The sequence below is a fragment of the Bison bison genome, unplaced genomic scaffold (genome assembly GCF_000754665.1).
Source record: "Bison bison bison isolate TAMUID 2011002044 unplaced genomic scaffold, Bison_UMD1.0 scf7180017864327, whole genome shotgun sequence".
Classification (NCBI taxonomy): Eukaryota; Metazoa; Chordata; class Mammalia; order Artiodactyla; family Bovidae; genus Bison; species Bison bison.
The window spans coordinates 4,648,439-4,665,416 of NW_011494899.1; the positions used below are offsets into that span (position 1 = coordinate 4,648,439).

General features: G+C 37.6%; 1 protein-coding gene across 8 annotated transcripts in view; it reads left to right on the top strand.

Annotated features, from left to right (window-relative positions):
• The window catches only part of SLC41A2 (solute carrier family 41 (magnesium transporter), member 2), a 147,648-nt gene that overhangs the window by 112,689 nt on the left and 17,981 nt on the right, over nucleotides 1–16,978 (top strand). For all 8 annotated transcript variants that reach the window (XM_010853395.1, XM_010853400.1, XM_010853398.1 and 5 more), the window contains 2 exons: nucleotides 5,047–5,178; nucleotides 6,563–6,711. In XM_010853395.1, the coding sequence (XP_010851697.1) occupies nucleotides 5,047–5,178; nucleotides 6,563–6,711 (281 nt within the window). The remainder of the gene's footprint in view (nucleotides 1–5,046; nucleotides 5,179–6,562; nucleotides 6,712–16,978) is intronic.

Consider the following 16,978-nt stretch of genomic DNA (forward strand, 5'->3'; position numbering starts at 1 on the left):
AGACAGCTTTTGAACTGTGGTGTTGGAGAAGACTCTTGAGAGTCCCTTGGACTGCAAGGAGATCCAACCAGTCCATTCTGAAGGAGATCAGCCCTGGGATTTCTTTGGAAGGAATGATGCTAAAGCTGAAACTCCAGTACTTTGGCCACCTCATGCGAAGAGTTGACTCATTGGAAAAGACTCTAATGCTGGGAGGGATTGGGGACAGGAGGAGAAGGGGATGACAGAGGATGATATGGCTGGATGGCATCACTGACTCGATGGACGTGAGTCTGGGTGAACTCCAGGAGTTGGTGGTGGACAGGGAGGCCTGGCGTGCTGCGATTCATGGGGTCGCAAAGAGTCGGACACGACTGAGCAACTGATCTGATCTGATATATTTAACATTTTCAGCACTCTTCTTTACTTTCTGTAGATTCAGATTTCCATCTAGCTTTGTTTTCCACCTGCCAGAAGTTCCTTTAATGTTTGCTGTAGGGCAGCTGTGCAGAGAAGACAGAGGCTTTAGGCCCATACCTCCCAGCTTCCTTCTCCTTCCTCTTCTTTTACCCCTCTTCTTAACCTCTTAACCTTAACTTCTACTCTTAACCTTTTCTACTTGTATCCCAGAAGAAGAGTGGACTCTTTCATCTAAGACTGGCCACTTCACCTTTGAAGTCAAGTTTCTCAGTCATGTCCGACTCTTTGGACCGCATAGACTGTAGCCCACTAGGCTCCTCCATCCATGGAATTTTCTAGGCAAGAGTACTGGAGTGGGTTGCCATTTCCTTCTCCAGGGGATCTTCCCAACCCAGGGATCAAACCCGGGTCTCCCTCATCGAGGGCAGACACTTTACCGTCTGAAGCACCAGGGAATCTTTACTAATTCACAATTCCATTACACCCCCACTGGTATTTTTTTGTTGTTTAATAACTGTCTTATACACCTGTGGCTGATTCATGTCAATGTATGGCAAAAACCACCACAATATTGAAAAGTAATTAGTCTCCAATTATAATAAATAAATTAATTAAAATTATATTTTAAAATATGAAGTAGCTATCCAACAAATTAGATCAGTGTCTGCTATGTACAGCTAGCAGTAAGACAAATTCCCTCTGTTATCATGATGCCTGTAGCTTGATTGAGATAGTGGCTATTTATGTTACAGCATGTAAAGAGCAAACAATTAGTAACTGTTCTGAGCTCTTGGTACCTTATCTGTTGGATGTTACATGACAGGAGAACAACATATATGAAGTGTAATGCTGTGGCTGCCATGAAAACCGTTTACCTGAGTTAAAATGAACTGTTTTACTTAGAGCTTTTACGATAGAGTAATTATAAGACTTCCATTTAATATTAATTTTTGAATTAAAAATATGCAATTAAAAAACACTATTTATTGAAAAATATATATCAGTCTTTATTGATCTGCAGTACCTCTTTTGTATATGACACATTTCATGTGTGTGGATGTGTGTGTGGGGGTGAGTGTATGTGGTTATCAGTTTAAAGAAGTCCCCCTCAATTCCTGGTTTGCTAAGCGTTTTTAATAATAAATAATAAAATGCTGAATTTTATCAACTTTTCTGTTTATTCATATAATACAATCATCTTTTTCCTTCATTTATTTGTTAATGTGCTATATGTATTATTTTCAATTATTAAGTCAGTCTTATATTCCTAAGATAAATCTGATTTTTGGTGATGTATTTTACACATTTAACATTTTGCTGGATTTGGTTTGTCAGCAGATTGATATCTTTTTACATTTATTTTGATTCACAAGATTGGCTTATAATTTTCCTTTTTTATATTGTCATTGTTGGATTTTGAATGCAGAGTTATGCTAGTCTCATTATGTGAGTTTTTAAAAATGTTTTATTGGAGTATAGTTGATTTACAATGTTGTGTTAGTTTCAGGTGTACAGCAAAGTGAATCAGTTACACATACATCCACTCTTTTTTTTTTAACATTCTAGAGTCTTTTCCCAAATAGGCCATTAGAGAGTACTGAGCAGAATTCCCTGTGCTATACAGCAGTTTCTTATTAGTTATTTTATATAGACTAGTACTCTTCTCTTCTAATGTAAGATTTAATGCTGTGAATTTATAAGTACTACTCTAGGTACGTCCCACAAATCTCAATATGTTGTGTTTTCATTTTCATTAAATCCAGAATATTTTAAAATTTCCTATGTGATTTTTTTTTCTTTGATTTGTGGGTTGTTTGGAAGGGTATTGTTTACTTTCCAGCATTTGGGGGAATTCTCAGATATCTATCTTTTCCCTTGTGGCCAGAAAACATACTTTATATGTTGCAATTATTTCAAATTTATTGAAACTTTTATGGCTCACAGTGTGGTCCATCTGTGTGAATGTTCCCATGTGTATACTTGTAAAAATTATGTATTCTGCTATTGTTGGGTGATGTGTCCTATAAATGTCCTTTAGATCAAGTTGATTGATAATATTGTTAAAAAACTTCTTCATAGTTCTGATTTTTTATCAGTGTGGTCTATCAGTTGATGAGAAAAGAGTGGTAAAGTCGCCAAGTTTAAACACAAACTTGCTCATGTCATCATCTCTATGAGACAGGGATTGTTTTCTCTGTTTTACAGGAAGGCAGCCGAGGCTTTGAGAAGCTAAGTAGCTTGGAGGTGGGAGAGGGTGGTTGACTGGGCACTTTACTATTGGAAGATTGGGGTGGGGTTGGTTGGCCATATCATGGGGAGCCCTCCAAGTTTGGAACATCGAACTTCCGCTCTGGGATGTTAGACTCCTGCCTGCCCCGTGGAACAAAATGAAGGTCTGAAGGAATCCCACTGTTAATTATGCAGACTTCCAGTTCATCCTTATTTTCCATCAGTACCACATAGTGTCTGGTATCCTTGAGGCCTGAGTCTCTCTTGTTCAGTTTCTACAGAAAACATTCCTTTATTCTCCCTCTTGAGCAGAACAGTTTTAAGAATGATGAGAGATTGCAGACATTTGCTTACTCCATTCATTCACAGGCTTTTATTTTTTATAGTGAAAACTTTTATATTTAGAATCAGCTGGCTGGACTCAGTTTAGATGATCCCAATTTTATTGTTGTTGTTGTCCAACTCTCCGCGACCCTATGGACTACAGCCTGCGAGGCTCCTCTGTCCATGGGGATTCAGGCAAGAATATTGGGGTGGGTTGCCATTTCCTTCTCCAGGGGATCTTGCCAACCCAGGTCCCCTGCATCGCAGGCAGATTCTTTACCATCTGAGCCACCAGGGAAGCCCTCATATGAGAGAGGGAGTCAGAAATGGATGCAGTTTCTTTCTCTTTTTTAAAAACTTATTTATGTATGCATTTAATTTTTGGCTATGCTGGGTGTTCGTTGCTGGGTGCAGGCTTTCTCTAGTTGTGGTGAGCGGAAGCTACTCTCTAATTGCAGTGTGCAGGCTTCCAGTTGCAGTGGCTTCTCTTGTAGAGCATGGGCTCTAGAGCATGAGGGCTCCGTAGTTGTGACTCACAGGCTTTAGTTGCTCTGTGACATGTGGGATCTTCTCAGACCAGGAGTGGAACCTGTTCTCCCTGCATTGGCAGGCAGATTCTTAACCACTGGACCACCAGGGAAGTCCTGGATATGATTCCTTGCTGTGTGCCACCAAAGTTGGCTCTCTCAAGTGTTCTGTCCTGCCTGAGTCTATCTCACAAGCACTCACAGCATGCTTGCAGAAACAGTTGACAGTGGGTGTAGACTCCCCTTGTGTCCAGGGCTCACAGATATTCTTAATGATTATTTTAGCTCATGCTCAGCATTCAACAATTTGAAATTTTCAGTTGTTTTTTCTTCCTACTTCTTTTTATGGCTACTATCTCCTTCTCTCATAATCTGTCAAAGTAGAAAGAGTCTGGGTGTCCTAATTCACCCTGTGGGTATTTACCACCCTTTGGAATTAATTTTGCTTCTTGGCATTAACTCCTCTTCCTCAGAGTACATGAGAGGATAATCTAGGTTAAAAGATCACTTTCTTGAGTATTTTTTTTACTGTCTTACACCAGTTTCTTTAGTAATCTTGTCAAGGAATGTTTAACAGGAGGATTCCTACGTGCTGTTTCTCATAAATCCTCTGCTCCTTATCAAGTGGAGCAGCAAGCTGTTCCCAGGACTGAGGTCACTGTATGAGACAGGCTTGGGTCTCCCTCAGTAAACATTCTCCTTATGACAAAACTGCTTAGTCTCGATCCTCTTTCTTGAGATATGGATTGTCTCCTGACCTTGTGACCATTATTAATCCCTTGTTCCCTTGGTAACAGTTGCTGTACATTTGGTTTTCTGATCTTTATTATTGTCGAAAGAAATTTCTTGTACAACAGCCAAATACACTCACAGAAAGATCATTAAAGCACCTTTGCTCCATCAGAGCTTAGGTCCCCATGTCTTTTTTGTTTCTCTCTCTCTCTCTTCCCCTGGCTAATTCTCTGGAGCATAGAAACCCGTCATGCTCACTCTCCTGCCTGGGCTTCCAAGACCCCCTCAAGAAGGCGCCCTGTGCCTTCATCCCCTCGAGAGGGCTCCCTGTGCCTTCGTGAGCGATGCAAGCCCTGTGTCAAGGGCTTTATTGGTTCTCTGCATAAACCAGGGAATATCAGCCTCTTTCTCTCTTTCACTTTCTTATCGTCGACTCCGGACCACCAGGTCCCAGTCCATTAAACGACCCCAACAAAATCTGAGAAGACGTGTATCAAGCCTTATCTACTTGAATAAATGTATTAAGATGATAAATGTGAAACATATTTTTACCTAGTTTTATATCTTGATTGCGATAGTAATTTTAAAAAATTACTTACTCTGCTTTCAGACCAAACAGTGAGTTAGATTTGAAAAAGCAATGAATGAGTCTTTCATAGCAGGAATTTTATGCCTTTGGAATATCTACATCAACATCAAATAAATCAACACTTCAGAAGAACTCTTTGTTCTGTTTTATTGGCCCAGAGGGTGACATAGAGACATAAATTCAGTTGAATTTGTGCACATTATTGAAAATGCGAAGCTATCTTATTTGTTTTTTCTTCTGTTTCAGGTATTGGTGGTAATTTGGTGGCCATTCAGGCCAGTCGGATTTCTACCTACCTTCATTTACACAGCATTCCAGGAGAACTGCCTGATGAACCCAAAGGTTGTTACCACCCTTTTAGAACTTTTTTTGGTCCAGGTAGGTGCTTGTGGATTTTTGCATATTTTATTCCTGGAACTCTTCCTCTCTGTGAGTACAGGCAGGCAACATTTGTTGAATACATATTTTGTTTATGAATGTTGCCCAATTTTCTGTTTCTGAGAGCCAGATAGATTTTAAATAGAGTAGATTTTGTTCACTAAATCTCAGTGAACAGCAACAACGAAAGACTGTGGATCAGTTTTGCAATTGTTAAAGAACTTTGTATAGTTTTTCTTTTTTATCTTTCTCTTGGATATCTTGTTTATAAGTTAGGAAAGAAGAACCTTGTGCATATAAGAAAACATTGTTAGGTGATTTAGGGAAGCATACTCTTTCATGGGCTTCCCCAGTGGCTCAGCTGATAAAGAATCTGCCTGCAATGCAGGAGACCTGGGTTCAAGCCTGGGTTGGGAAGATCCCCTGGAGAAGGGCATGGCAACCCACTCCAGTACTGTTGCCTGGACAATCCCCTTGGACAGAGATGCCTGGCGGGCTACAGTCCTTCGGGTTGCAAAAAGTCGGACACAACTGAGCAGCTAACCACATAGCACACACTCTTTCGTACATTAATCTTTTGACCTTTCTAAATGTAGGCATTTGATCCCCAACAAGCAGAATGAGAGGGGATAACCTCAGTTACAAGGACATTGTTATGTACCAGGCATATGATATCCAAAAAACTAAACCACCATTTTATTTTATTTTTGACTGCACTGTGTGGCGGGCATGCAGAACTTATGCAACCAGGGATCAAACCTGTGTCCCTGCCGTGGAAGCCCAGTCTTAACCACTGGACCACCAGGGAAGCCTCTAAACCGCAATTTTAAACCTCACAATTCTTGAAAACTTTTTTTTTCTGATGAAAATAAATGTATTGTAATAAGTGTAACTTTTGAATGAGGTTCGGAAATACCCAGTCTTTTAATAGCAGTGAAAGACTTCTAAAGGAAAAATAAAATTAAAACATCTAATGACCAAAAAACCTCTATTAGAAGATGATTAGGTATCATTTAGTTATTAAAATGATCAATAATAAGGAATTAAATGATGTAGGAAAAAAATATGTTCCAGTACTTTAAGAACTTCATATTTTTTCTTTTGTCTTCCCTCTGTTTTTATAATGTTGTAGTTTGATCAGTGTTCTTCACAGCAAGCTTTGATCAACCACCTTTCATTTAATTAATATATAACATATAGGGAAAATTTCTAAAAATTAAGCAAATTGTAAATAGTTAAAATTTATTTTTAGCAATTGAATTTTATGTGATTCTGTGCACTATAGTAGTAATAACTAGAAGTAATTCTCAAATTTTAATAACTATGATCTATTATTCACCAATACATGATTTTGTTTTAACAACTTTTATATTTTATATTACAGGAGTAAATAATAAGTCTGCTCAAGTTCTACTGCTTTTAGTGATACCTGGACATTTAATTTTCCTCTACACTATTCATTTGATGAAAAGTGGTCACACTTCTTTAACTGTGATCTTTGTAGTAGTATACTTATTTGCTGCTGTGTTACAGGTAAGAGAGAAAACCTCTTGTAATTTCTTTTATGTTCAGATTAATGTTAACGTATAACTAAGTCTAAAAGCACAAGAAATATTTTAACATTTTAAAACTCAGCTGAATGCCTTCATATTGATCTTAAAACCAATAACTTTTAATATGATTTGATCAATAGACCTATTGGATTTCCTATTTTCTGGATTCTGTGTCCTCCCTCTCTCCTCTTTTTTTTTTTATTCTCTTCTTTACTATGAATGTGTCTTGGCAGATAAATTCCTGAGGAAGAGTGCTGCATAGGAGAAAAAATTTTGAGTCTTTGCATGTTGTAAAATGCTTTGAATAGGTTGACTGGATATAAAATTCTGTTTCTTTTAATTTTTCTTTTAAAATTTTGAAAGCAAGGAGAAAGCTTCCTTGCTTTTTAACTTCTGTTACTACTGAAAAGAAGAACAGATGCCATTCTCACTGCTGATCTCGTGGTACAAAACTACTTTTATCTTTCTAGAAGTTTCTAGAAAGAAAATCTTTTCCTTTTCCCTGTTGTTTTTAAATTTCTTCTGGTATTTATCTATGAGTTTTAAAGTAATATACCTAAGTTTCTAGTTCATGTTTAATTCCCTTTAGACTTTTGCTAACAAAAGTTGAGGATTTGAGGGCTGGCATAATGCTGTATCTTTCCCATATGGTTATATCACAGTTTGGGGTTAAATTAGTAGTCAGTGTTTCTGTCATTGGGTCTATCTAAACATCATTTGGGCTTCCTTGGTGGCTCAGATGGTAAAGAATCTGCCTGCAGTGCAGAAGACCTGGGAGATTACTGAGTTGGGAAGATCCCCTGGAGAAAGGCATGGCAACCCTATCGTGATCTCCAGTGTTCTTGCCTGGAGAGTCCCCATGGGTAGAGGAGCCTGGCTAGCTACAGTCCATGGGGTTGCAAAGAGTCGGACATGACCAAGCGACTAACACACACAAGCGTTGTTTACTACAGAGCCAGATAATGTACTATATTTCCTTTTTGTGTATTTTATTTTTCTTAGGGTTAATAATCACTTCTTTTTTCATTTGCCTCATTTTCTAGAAACCCATCCTTAATTTTTTCCAACTGTTCCATCTTTCTTTTGGCTTTTTAGCCATGGCTTCTTGCTAAGCTCTGTAGGATTTAGTACCTCCTACTTTGAGAAATCCTAACTTAAGAGATGCATTCAAACAATTCTTTGAAAAAATATCATATGACTTTGGCCTTCAAGGGGTTTGTAGGAGTGGGACTGGAGGATAAGTATGTGGAATTATTAATTTTCCAGTCAAAAGAAACTGCATTGACAGTAATAATGTTAACTAAATTAACTAACATCTACTACGTTACCTATATGACCAGTGTTGTTCTAAGTGCTTTACATGTAGAGACTTATTTTATTCTCACAAGTACTCTATGGGATTTGTTTTTCTGATGTAAATCATTGATTTTAAAAGTGAAGTACATGCAAAACAATGCATTGTTTACACAAAGGAAAGATTAAAACTTCTGTTTATGTATGTCTACCTCATTTGTTTAAAATATTTCTTCTGTTTTTATGATTGCTTTACAATAAGCATATTATCACAGTGTTAAGTAAAGTATACTTATTTATACTGAAGGACTGCATAAGCTAAAACTTTTGGAGATTACTGAGTAAAAGTATAGAGATGATAGAGCACAGAACTCAAGCCAGAAAATGGAAGTAATTCATACAGTGGATCTAACTAAAAGAAGAGAAGATGAGAAAAGATTAAAAGGATAGATTAGGACCAATGTAAAAAGGCCTTAAATGCTCAACAAGGGAGACAAGAATATACTCATAAAGTAACAAAACCCTTGTGACCTTATTGATGTTTTAACTTTTCTATAATGATTTATAGTGCTCGAGATTTTATTAGATGTCACCTGTCAAATCATTCATTCATTTATTCCTTCAGTAAGCCTTCATTCTATTCATGATACTAGATGAAGGTATGGGCTTTAAATCCCAGAATGCATAAATTCAGGCCCTATACTCAAAGACTCACAGCCTGAAGAGAAGACTACTGAACAAACAACTGTATTATAATGTCACGTAATATAAATAAATGCTGGAAATAGCTATGCATAATTTGCTGTCAGAGGTTGGAAAAAAAAGCAACGGATCCTATCTGGGGAGTAATATTTTTCTACTATTCGGTAGGGACAGAAGTTATTTCAAATGCGTTTTTACTACTGGCTATCTTTATTGCTGTATATGCTATGGTCATTTATTATAATTTATTTTCTCCATGTATGTAAGTATTATGAAAAAGATGCTTTCCTCAATCTGATGGGAAATGTTTAAGAGACCATTCTTTGGTCTATTAAACACACCATTTTTAGAGTAAGTTCCTATTTGTAACTTTACCTCTTTACCTCATGGATGGATTTGACATTTATCTTTATGGTTCTTTGCCAAGATAGTGTCATGCACCATTTCACTTAAGTTAATGAAGGATATAAGACATTTATCTGAATTTATACAAATATTAAATTTCAACCTTATTCTCACAGTACACCTATATGTCTTTTGTTAGCCTCTGATGTAAATTCTGATTGTGGGTACATGCTCAGTCGTGTCCGACTCTGTGACCCCAGGGACTGGGGCCCTCCAGGCTCCTCTGTCCATGGAATTCTCCAGGCTTGAATACTTGAGTGGGTTGCCATTTCCTTCTCCTGGGGATTTTCCTGACCCAGGGATCGACCCCCTATCTCCAGCATTGGCAGATGGGTTTTTTACCACTGAACCACCTGGAAAGCCCAAATTCTGATTGATAAAGTTTGAAAAACTAGAGTTAAAGAAAGAGTAATTACTAATCTCACTGTGTCTTCAAACCTCCTCTGTAAAGTGGGAGGGATATAGACAGTCCAACTTAAATGATTTTTCAACTTTACGATGTGCAAAAGCAATAATGCATTCAGTGGAAACCATACTTCAGTGTTTGAATTTTGATCATTTCCCAGGCTAGTGATACTCAGTATAATCCTGTCCTAAGACACGGGCAGTGACAGCGAGCCACAGTTCCCAGTCGGCTGTACGATCATGAGGGCAACCAACCAATAAACCGATCCACTTAAGACCATTCTGTACCCAGACAACCATTCTGTTTTTCGCTTTCAGTACAGTAGTGAATGAATTATATCAGCTATTCAGTACTTTAGTGTAAAATAGGCTTTGTGTTAGATGATTTTGCCCAGCTGTAGAATAATGTTAGTGTTCTGAGCACATTTAAGGCAGGCTAGGCTAAGCTATGATGTTCAGTAGGATAGTTGTATTAAATGCATTTACAGTGTTTTCAACTTACCATGGCTTTTTTGGATATAACCTTATCATAAGGTAAGGAAGATCTGTAGTAGTACCTGCCTCATAGGCACTTTGGAGGATTAAATGATTTAATTACTTGGCTTCATAGTACATGCTATATGAATGTTGGCTGATGCTGTTGTTATTGTTACGGTTATTAAACATAGAATTATAAATGGTGAATCATTAATCTCTGAGTGACAATTGAAATTTTTTTTAATCTTGTAATATTGATTGAATTTTCTGTGTCTTTTACAACTTTCATTTTTATGAGTTTGTGTTTTTATTCCTCCCCAAGAATTAGATACCTTCCAGAGAAGATCTTTGTTTTTGTACCTGACATTGTATTATTCCAATGGAATAGTTTAGAATCTGCTTGTAAATTCTCAATTCAAATCTTCATGCTCCAGCACTAACGTATCTAACACATACATGAGCACACACGTTCACATATCTCTGTGGAGGCTTGAGGTTTAGATTAAAAATCTTGACCTTTCCCTGCCTACTTCACTTAATCCAAATATGGAAGAATAAATAAAAACTTTTTAAAAATGAAGAATTCTTTACCACTTAAGACATATATTTTAATATTCTTTACTCAGCTGGCTTCCTTTTTTGATCTAGGTTTAAGCGATTCATGGGGTCGCAAAGAGTCAGACACGACTGAGCGACTGAACTGAACTGAACTGAAACTTACATTCAAAATCTTGGTTGAAGTCCCAGCTCTTACTTAAATATTTCAGTCCATACCTGTCTTCCCATCACTAAAATCTGTATTTTGATTAGCTATTCCATAGTAAAATTTTCTAATGCAGGCTTAATTTTTCTCTATATAGATTCCTACCTCCTTGAGGGTAGAGACCAAGCCTTTTGGTATTCTCTCAAGACATGATAGAATGGTTTTGTTTTGTTTTGGGGGAGTATAATTGCTTTACAGTGTTGTGTTAATTTCTGCTGTACAACAAAGTGAACGAGCTATAACATATATCCTCAGCGCCACCCCACCCCTCCAGGTCATCACAGCACCCGGCTGAGCTCCCTGTGCTCGAACAGTTTCCCACTAGCTACTTGTTTTGCGCATGGTAGTGTATATGTGTCCCTGTTACTCTCTCAATTCAATTCTTGATATTTCACTCTCTTCTCAGACTAGTATTCTTTAAGGAAACTTCCCCCTACCACCTAATTCCTCACCCAACAAAATGAAGTAAATCCACTTGAAAGAAACTTGATATCGAACTTATTATAATGACATAGTGACAGTTCTTTGCAGTATTTTTGCACTTACTCAGATGTCATCTTCCTGGAAGTCTTTCTTGAATACCTAATTTGGTCTAAGTGCCTTTATTCTCTGTTCCCATGGTACCCTGTGAATACCATTACCCTAGCTTTTCCACATTATATTGACATTGTCTGTTCGTGTGTCTGTCTCACCCATTCTACAGAAAGGGTCTTTGTTTTACTCTTTTTTTTTTTTGTCTCTGGCACCTTGCCCCATCTCAAGTGCTCAATTAATGTTTGTTAAACTAAATGACTATATCTTGCTAGCTCTGTTTCCCTCTTTGGGAAGAGAAAAGTTTACAACTGTATTTAGGTACCAGAAATTCCAGAAAAACTGAGAAATCTAAATTTTCTCCTTGCTCCAAATTTCCTCTTTCACTGACCTAAGTATTTAAAATAAAAGGCAATGAAAAATAAAACACAAAATACCACAAATTCTGTTGGCACTCAGTTAGAATTGTAAGGATTTACTGAAATGTTTAGAGATGAAATAACTTAAATGCTTAGAGATTAAATATAGTGCACTTTCAACTTTAAGGGAATGTGCAAGGTTGACTTCAGATAAAGCAGAATTGGAAATGATTGTTGAAAATGGATGCAACTGAGGGAATAGGACATGAGAGTGATGTGGGGACAGTTTGTATTCTACTTTTGTATATGTTTGAATTTTTACATAGTAAGGAATTTTAAAATGTTATTTATTTACTTGTTTTTGGCTGTGCTGGGCCTTCATTACTGCATGCAGTCTTTCCCTAGTTGTGGTGCGTGGGCTTCTCATCGCGGTGACTTCTCTTGTTGCAGAGCACAAGCTCTAGGGCGCTGAGGCTTTAGTACTTAAGGTTCATGGGCTTAGTTGCCATTCAGCATATGGGATCTTCCTAGACTAGGGATCGAACCTATGTCTCCTGATGGATTCTTAGCCACTGGATCACCAGGAAGTCCAGTAAGGAGTTTTTAAACTTAAGGTTTTTCAGAGCATATTGCCTTAGTAATTTTGGTTCTATAGCTGATTATTTCTTAAAGTAAAAAGTAAACTTGAAATTGTTTGGGACTTAGAATGGTTGAGTTCGTGTCTTTTTTTGCCCCAGGTGCACATTGTCCATTTTTTGAAACTGTTTTTTAAATTTAAAAATCTACATACTTGTCACAAATTTCCTTGTTTAGGTATTTATCCTGTGTCTTGAAATTAGAAGGACCCTAATGAATGTGCTTTTGTGATGTGATGTTTAGTCCGCATGGAGTCAGTAGGTATGATGGATTGTGCTCTTACTCTTGTTCCTGCCCAGAGCCCAGGAGCAGCCAGAGTAATTGGAATATGTCAAGGCTGGAGTAATGTGTTGAAGGCATTCAGTTTAGTTCACCACCAGCAACAATGCATTTTGAGGGTTTTTTTGTTTTCTCAACATTAAGAGTGGATCAGCACCAAGCTGACCATGCTGATCACCCATTCTACCTTTTATGCCATCAGTCAGCATTTATGAGACTGCTGGCGATGGCTAAGAGTACAGTTGCCGGCTTTAAACGAGAATTTTTATCTGCATCAAATTAGCTCATGGAACCCACAACTTTGATTTCGTAGAACCAGAGTGTATACTCTCTTCTGCAGACTTAGAGATGATTGAATTCTTTCTCACCAAGCAGTCATTTCCTCTGCCTTCACATCTTATTTATTCAAATGCTCCATTGACTGCTCAGAACCTGTTAATTTGTTAAATCAAAGGCATAATACAGTATTCCAGGCTATGACAGACCTTGTTGGCCTTCCTTCTAAGATGTGCAAAAGGGAATTTTGATACCTCCTCAGGGTTTTCTAATTCACTTATTTGCCTCATTCCCTGCAGTCCTTTTCAAGGATGTAGTACCTGGACAGCATAATAAACCCGAGAAGGTACAAAGATAACTATCAGACAAATAAGCAGACTGATGATCTCTTCATCAAAGAAAGAACAGCATTCATTGCAGCTCATTTCCCTATTTAATTTAAAACCTCTACTAGTTCACTTTAGTGTTTGAAATCCTAAATATGCTTCCTTTGTCTGTGAAGAGATAAAAGCTTAAACTTTGGATGACATAACCTACAAAAGGCAAAAAGATAGGCCCATATGGAGTATATTAGTATTTGTTCTGCTATAAAATAGTTCAGTGGGAAAGAAAAATGAAACTTTTCTAGCCCGAGAGGCCTATTAAATTCCAACAAAGTGTTTGTTAATATAATTCAGAAAGAATGAAGCAAAACCATTTCTAAATGAAAATTTTAATTCCCTCTTTTAGGCACTGATTGTTTCATATTCAAAATTAGTTTGCTAAGAACGTTTCTAAACTCCTAGCAGTACCAAATACCATGGGAAATTCTTGTGAACATTTGTGGAAAACCTGACTGTGTCTGTTCTTTAATGTGGGAGAGGCAAAATGTTTCCCTTCAGTGGTGGAATGATGAATTCTCAACTCGTAAAGGTGAAAATATAAATATCAGGATTTTACCCACTGTATAATGCTAATAATCTTCCAAGCATGGTGCTAGTCACTGTACAAAAGAAATAGAAGATATTGTCCCTGCCCTGCACAGGCTTCTCTTAGCTGTGGGAAATGAGATTTAAATGCATGAAATAATTAGAGAGGAGCTGAAGACTTAACCTCCTTATAACAGTAGGTTATAAGCATCTTCCCATGTACCTTCAGAATCAAACTTTACACTCATGCGTGATTTCATTCTTTAAAAGTGCTTTAGTAGGTTTGGGGTGGTGGGGTGGTTTAAAAGGGAAGATCAGAGTATATACTATATCTGATGAGAAGCTTGAATTAATATCAGTAAGTTTGAAACTTCCCTTAGCAAAACAGTAGTACTTACACTTGTTTCTTTAAAAATATTTATTTATTTGGCTGCACCAGGTCTTAGTTGCAGCATTTGGGATCTAGTTCCCTGACCAGGGATCAAACCCAGGTCCCACCCTGCATTGGGAGCACAGAGTGTTAGCCACTGGACCACCAGGGAAGTCCAATATACTTCTTATTAATATAATTTGAAAGCAGAAGTCTCTTTAGTTTTTATTGCTGCCTTTTCAGTAGGCAGTGTTTCGTTTTGTCTTTTCATTTTATGAAAGTGAAAAGTAAAAGTGAAAGCCACGCAGTAGTGTCCAACTCTTTGTGACCCCATGGACCGTGGTCTGCCAGGCTCCTTTGTCAATGTAATCCTCCAGGCAAGAATACTGGAGTGGGTAGCCATTCCCTTCTCCAGGGAGTCTTCCCAACCCAGGGATCAAACCTGGGTCTCCCACATTGACGGCAGATTCCACCAGGAAAGCCATTTTATACTTACATGCCAATTGCACCATCTTACATTTCCAAGGATGTTCATGTTTTCTAGAAACATGTTCATGTTTTCAAGAAAAAATATTCTCAACAAAGCCCAAGCCCAACTTACATGAGCAAATGAATGACTCTCATAATAAATTTAATAATCTGAATATTGAATAATGAATTTCCTAAGAAGTGTTTCTGTTTCATAAATAATAGTTCATTTGTTTTGAGATCTGTGTTGGTAACATGAATGTGGTCACAGCACAAATGCAGATTAAGAGTAAACATCTTCCATTTTTCATCTAGTAAAACATGCTTGGGGCAGAAATATGGTCCATGGACATCCTAACAGAAACAACATCTTAATTGGCAGTGTCTTAGTTCTGAAGTCACATTCACATGATTCATTGTCATTATTTTAACTACAAAGATAAATGAATAAATGTTTTCACAGAAGGAAAGTATTTATAAACCTTGTAAATCACCACATATGTCACTATGTCACATACAAAGGACAGAGGAAGAAAAGGGAAGATAAGATCAATGTGCAGAACATTATAGAAACATCACAGAGCTCTTCATTGTCAGAGCAGAGTCTGAACTTCTGCTCTGCTGCTTATTTCGTGACTTTAGTCAAGTTCCATAACATCTCTGGCCTTATTTTTTTCCCTCCCTCAAAGGATAGTAAGGAGGACTAAGCTAATAGTATACAGTGCTTGGTAGGATTAGCGTGCGTTCAGTCGTGTCCGACTCTTTGCAGCCCTGTGGATTGTAGCCCACCAGGCTCCTCTGTCCATAGAATTTTCCAGGCAAGAATGCTGGAGCAGGTTGCCATTTCCAATCCAAATTATGATTAGAGAGACAAGCATAATCCCTGACTGTCCTGGGCAAACCAGAAGTAGAGTGGCTGCAGTGATCACTCAGATCCCTTCTTGCATTTCCAGTAGTTGATTTTGTGAATTCCCACCCCTCCAATAAAGATGGTTTGTTACAAAGCACTGTTGTACATAGTTAGTAATGTATATGCTAATATTAAAATTCTCTGGCAACTAAGACAGTATTTGATATTAACGTCCATAATTGCTGCTAAGGTAATATTAAGTTCAGTTGGCTTTTATGGGTTAGCCAGAGAACCCAGGCAACACATAAAGTGTTATTTTCCTAAAAAAAATTGTGTTCTAAGTCCAAATAGCTAATTTTGAATTAGTCTGTTTTTATGTTAGAAAGTATCTGTTTTTGCATTTGTTCAGCCTAAAACAATCTCCTTCAGGTTCCCAGGTGCATTCTGTATTCTAATATCTCTGTATTTTACCTAAAAGTCTGTATTTACCTATTTCTGCCACGGTGTGACTTGTTATTTTACACTGTTCAGCTTTATCTCCTCCTGATCTGTGACTTTTGAGAGGAAAAGAGTACCGATTCTCTTGTGTATAAGCCCGCGTATCTCCTTATCACCTAAGTTGTTCATTCTGAAAATTTTCCTTCTCTGGCAATTCCCTTCATGAGGTTTGGTGCTCTAGCTACTTCATATATATATATATATATATATATATTTATGTTTACAAAATGGTAATAGCAAATACTTATATAACATATATTCTGAGCCAGGCACTCTATGAGGCACTTCAGGTACATGAGCTCACTGAATACTCACCACAACCCAGTGAGGTAGGTTGTAAATAGTTTCCGTTTACAGATGAGGCAGTTGATGTGGAGAATTTGAGCGACTGGTCCAAGTCCACACAGGAAGATGGAGTCTGGATCCAGTGAACACTGCTAACCACTGTATTTTACAAGAATATGTTTGACACTGTTTTGCTGTTAGTGAGGGCCGTAGTTTTTAGGATGTAGTTTTTGAAGATTTACAGCTGCCTCTTCTCTCTGGTTTTGTTAGCTCTTCATACTTCTTCCAGTCCGGTGTTCTGCCTCTAAAGGGCATTCATTCCACTGAGTTTACTTAGGATCTGTGCCTACTGAAGTTAAGTAGGAATCCAGGCCAGGACATAAATATATCCCAAGAGAAGGACTCAGTGCTATGGAATTTCAGTACTGGGAGGTTATTTTTCTAGATGGGGAGGGAACCTTTATTTTATTTTTAATTCTTTTTTTTTTTTTGCCACGCCATGAGTCATATGTGGTCTTAGTTCCCCAACCAGAGATCAAACCCATAACCCCTGTGTTGGAAACTCCAAGTGTTAACCGCTGGACTGCTATGGAAGTTCCAGGGAAGTTTTATAATGGATAAAATTTTGTTTCTTGCAATCCACAGAAAATGCCATTTCAGCAAAAGGGAGTTGTTATTGTTCAGTCGCTAAATTGTATCCAACTCTTTGCAACTGCATGGACTGCAGTTTGCTAGGCTTCCT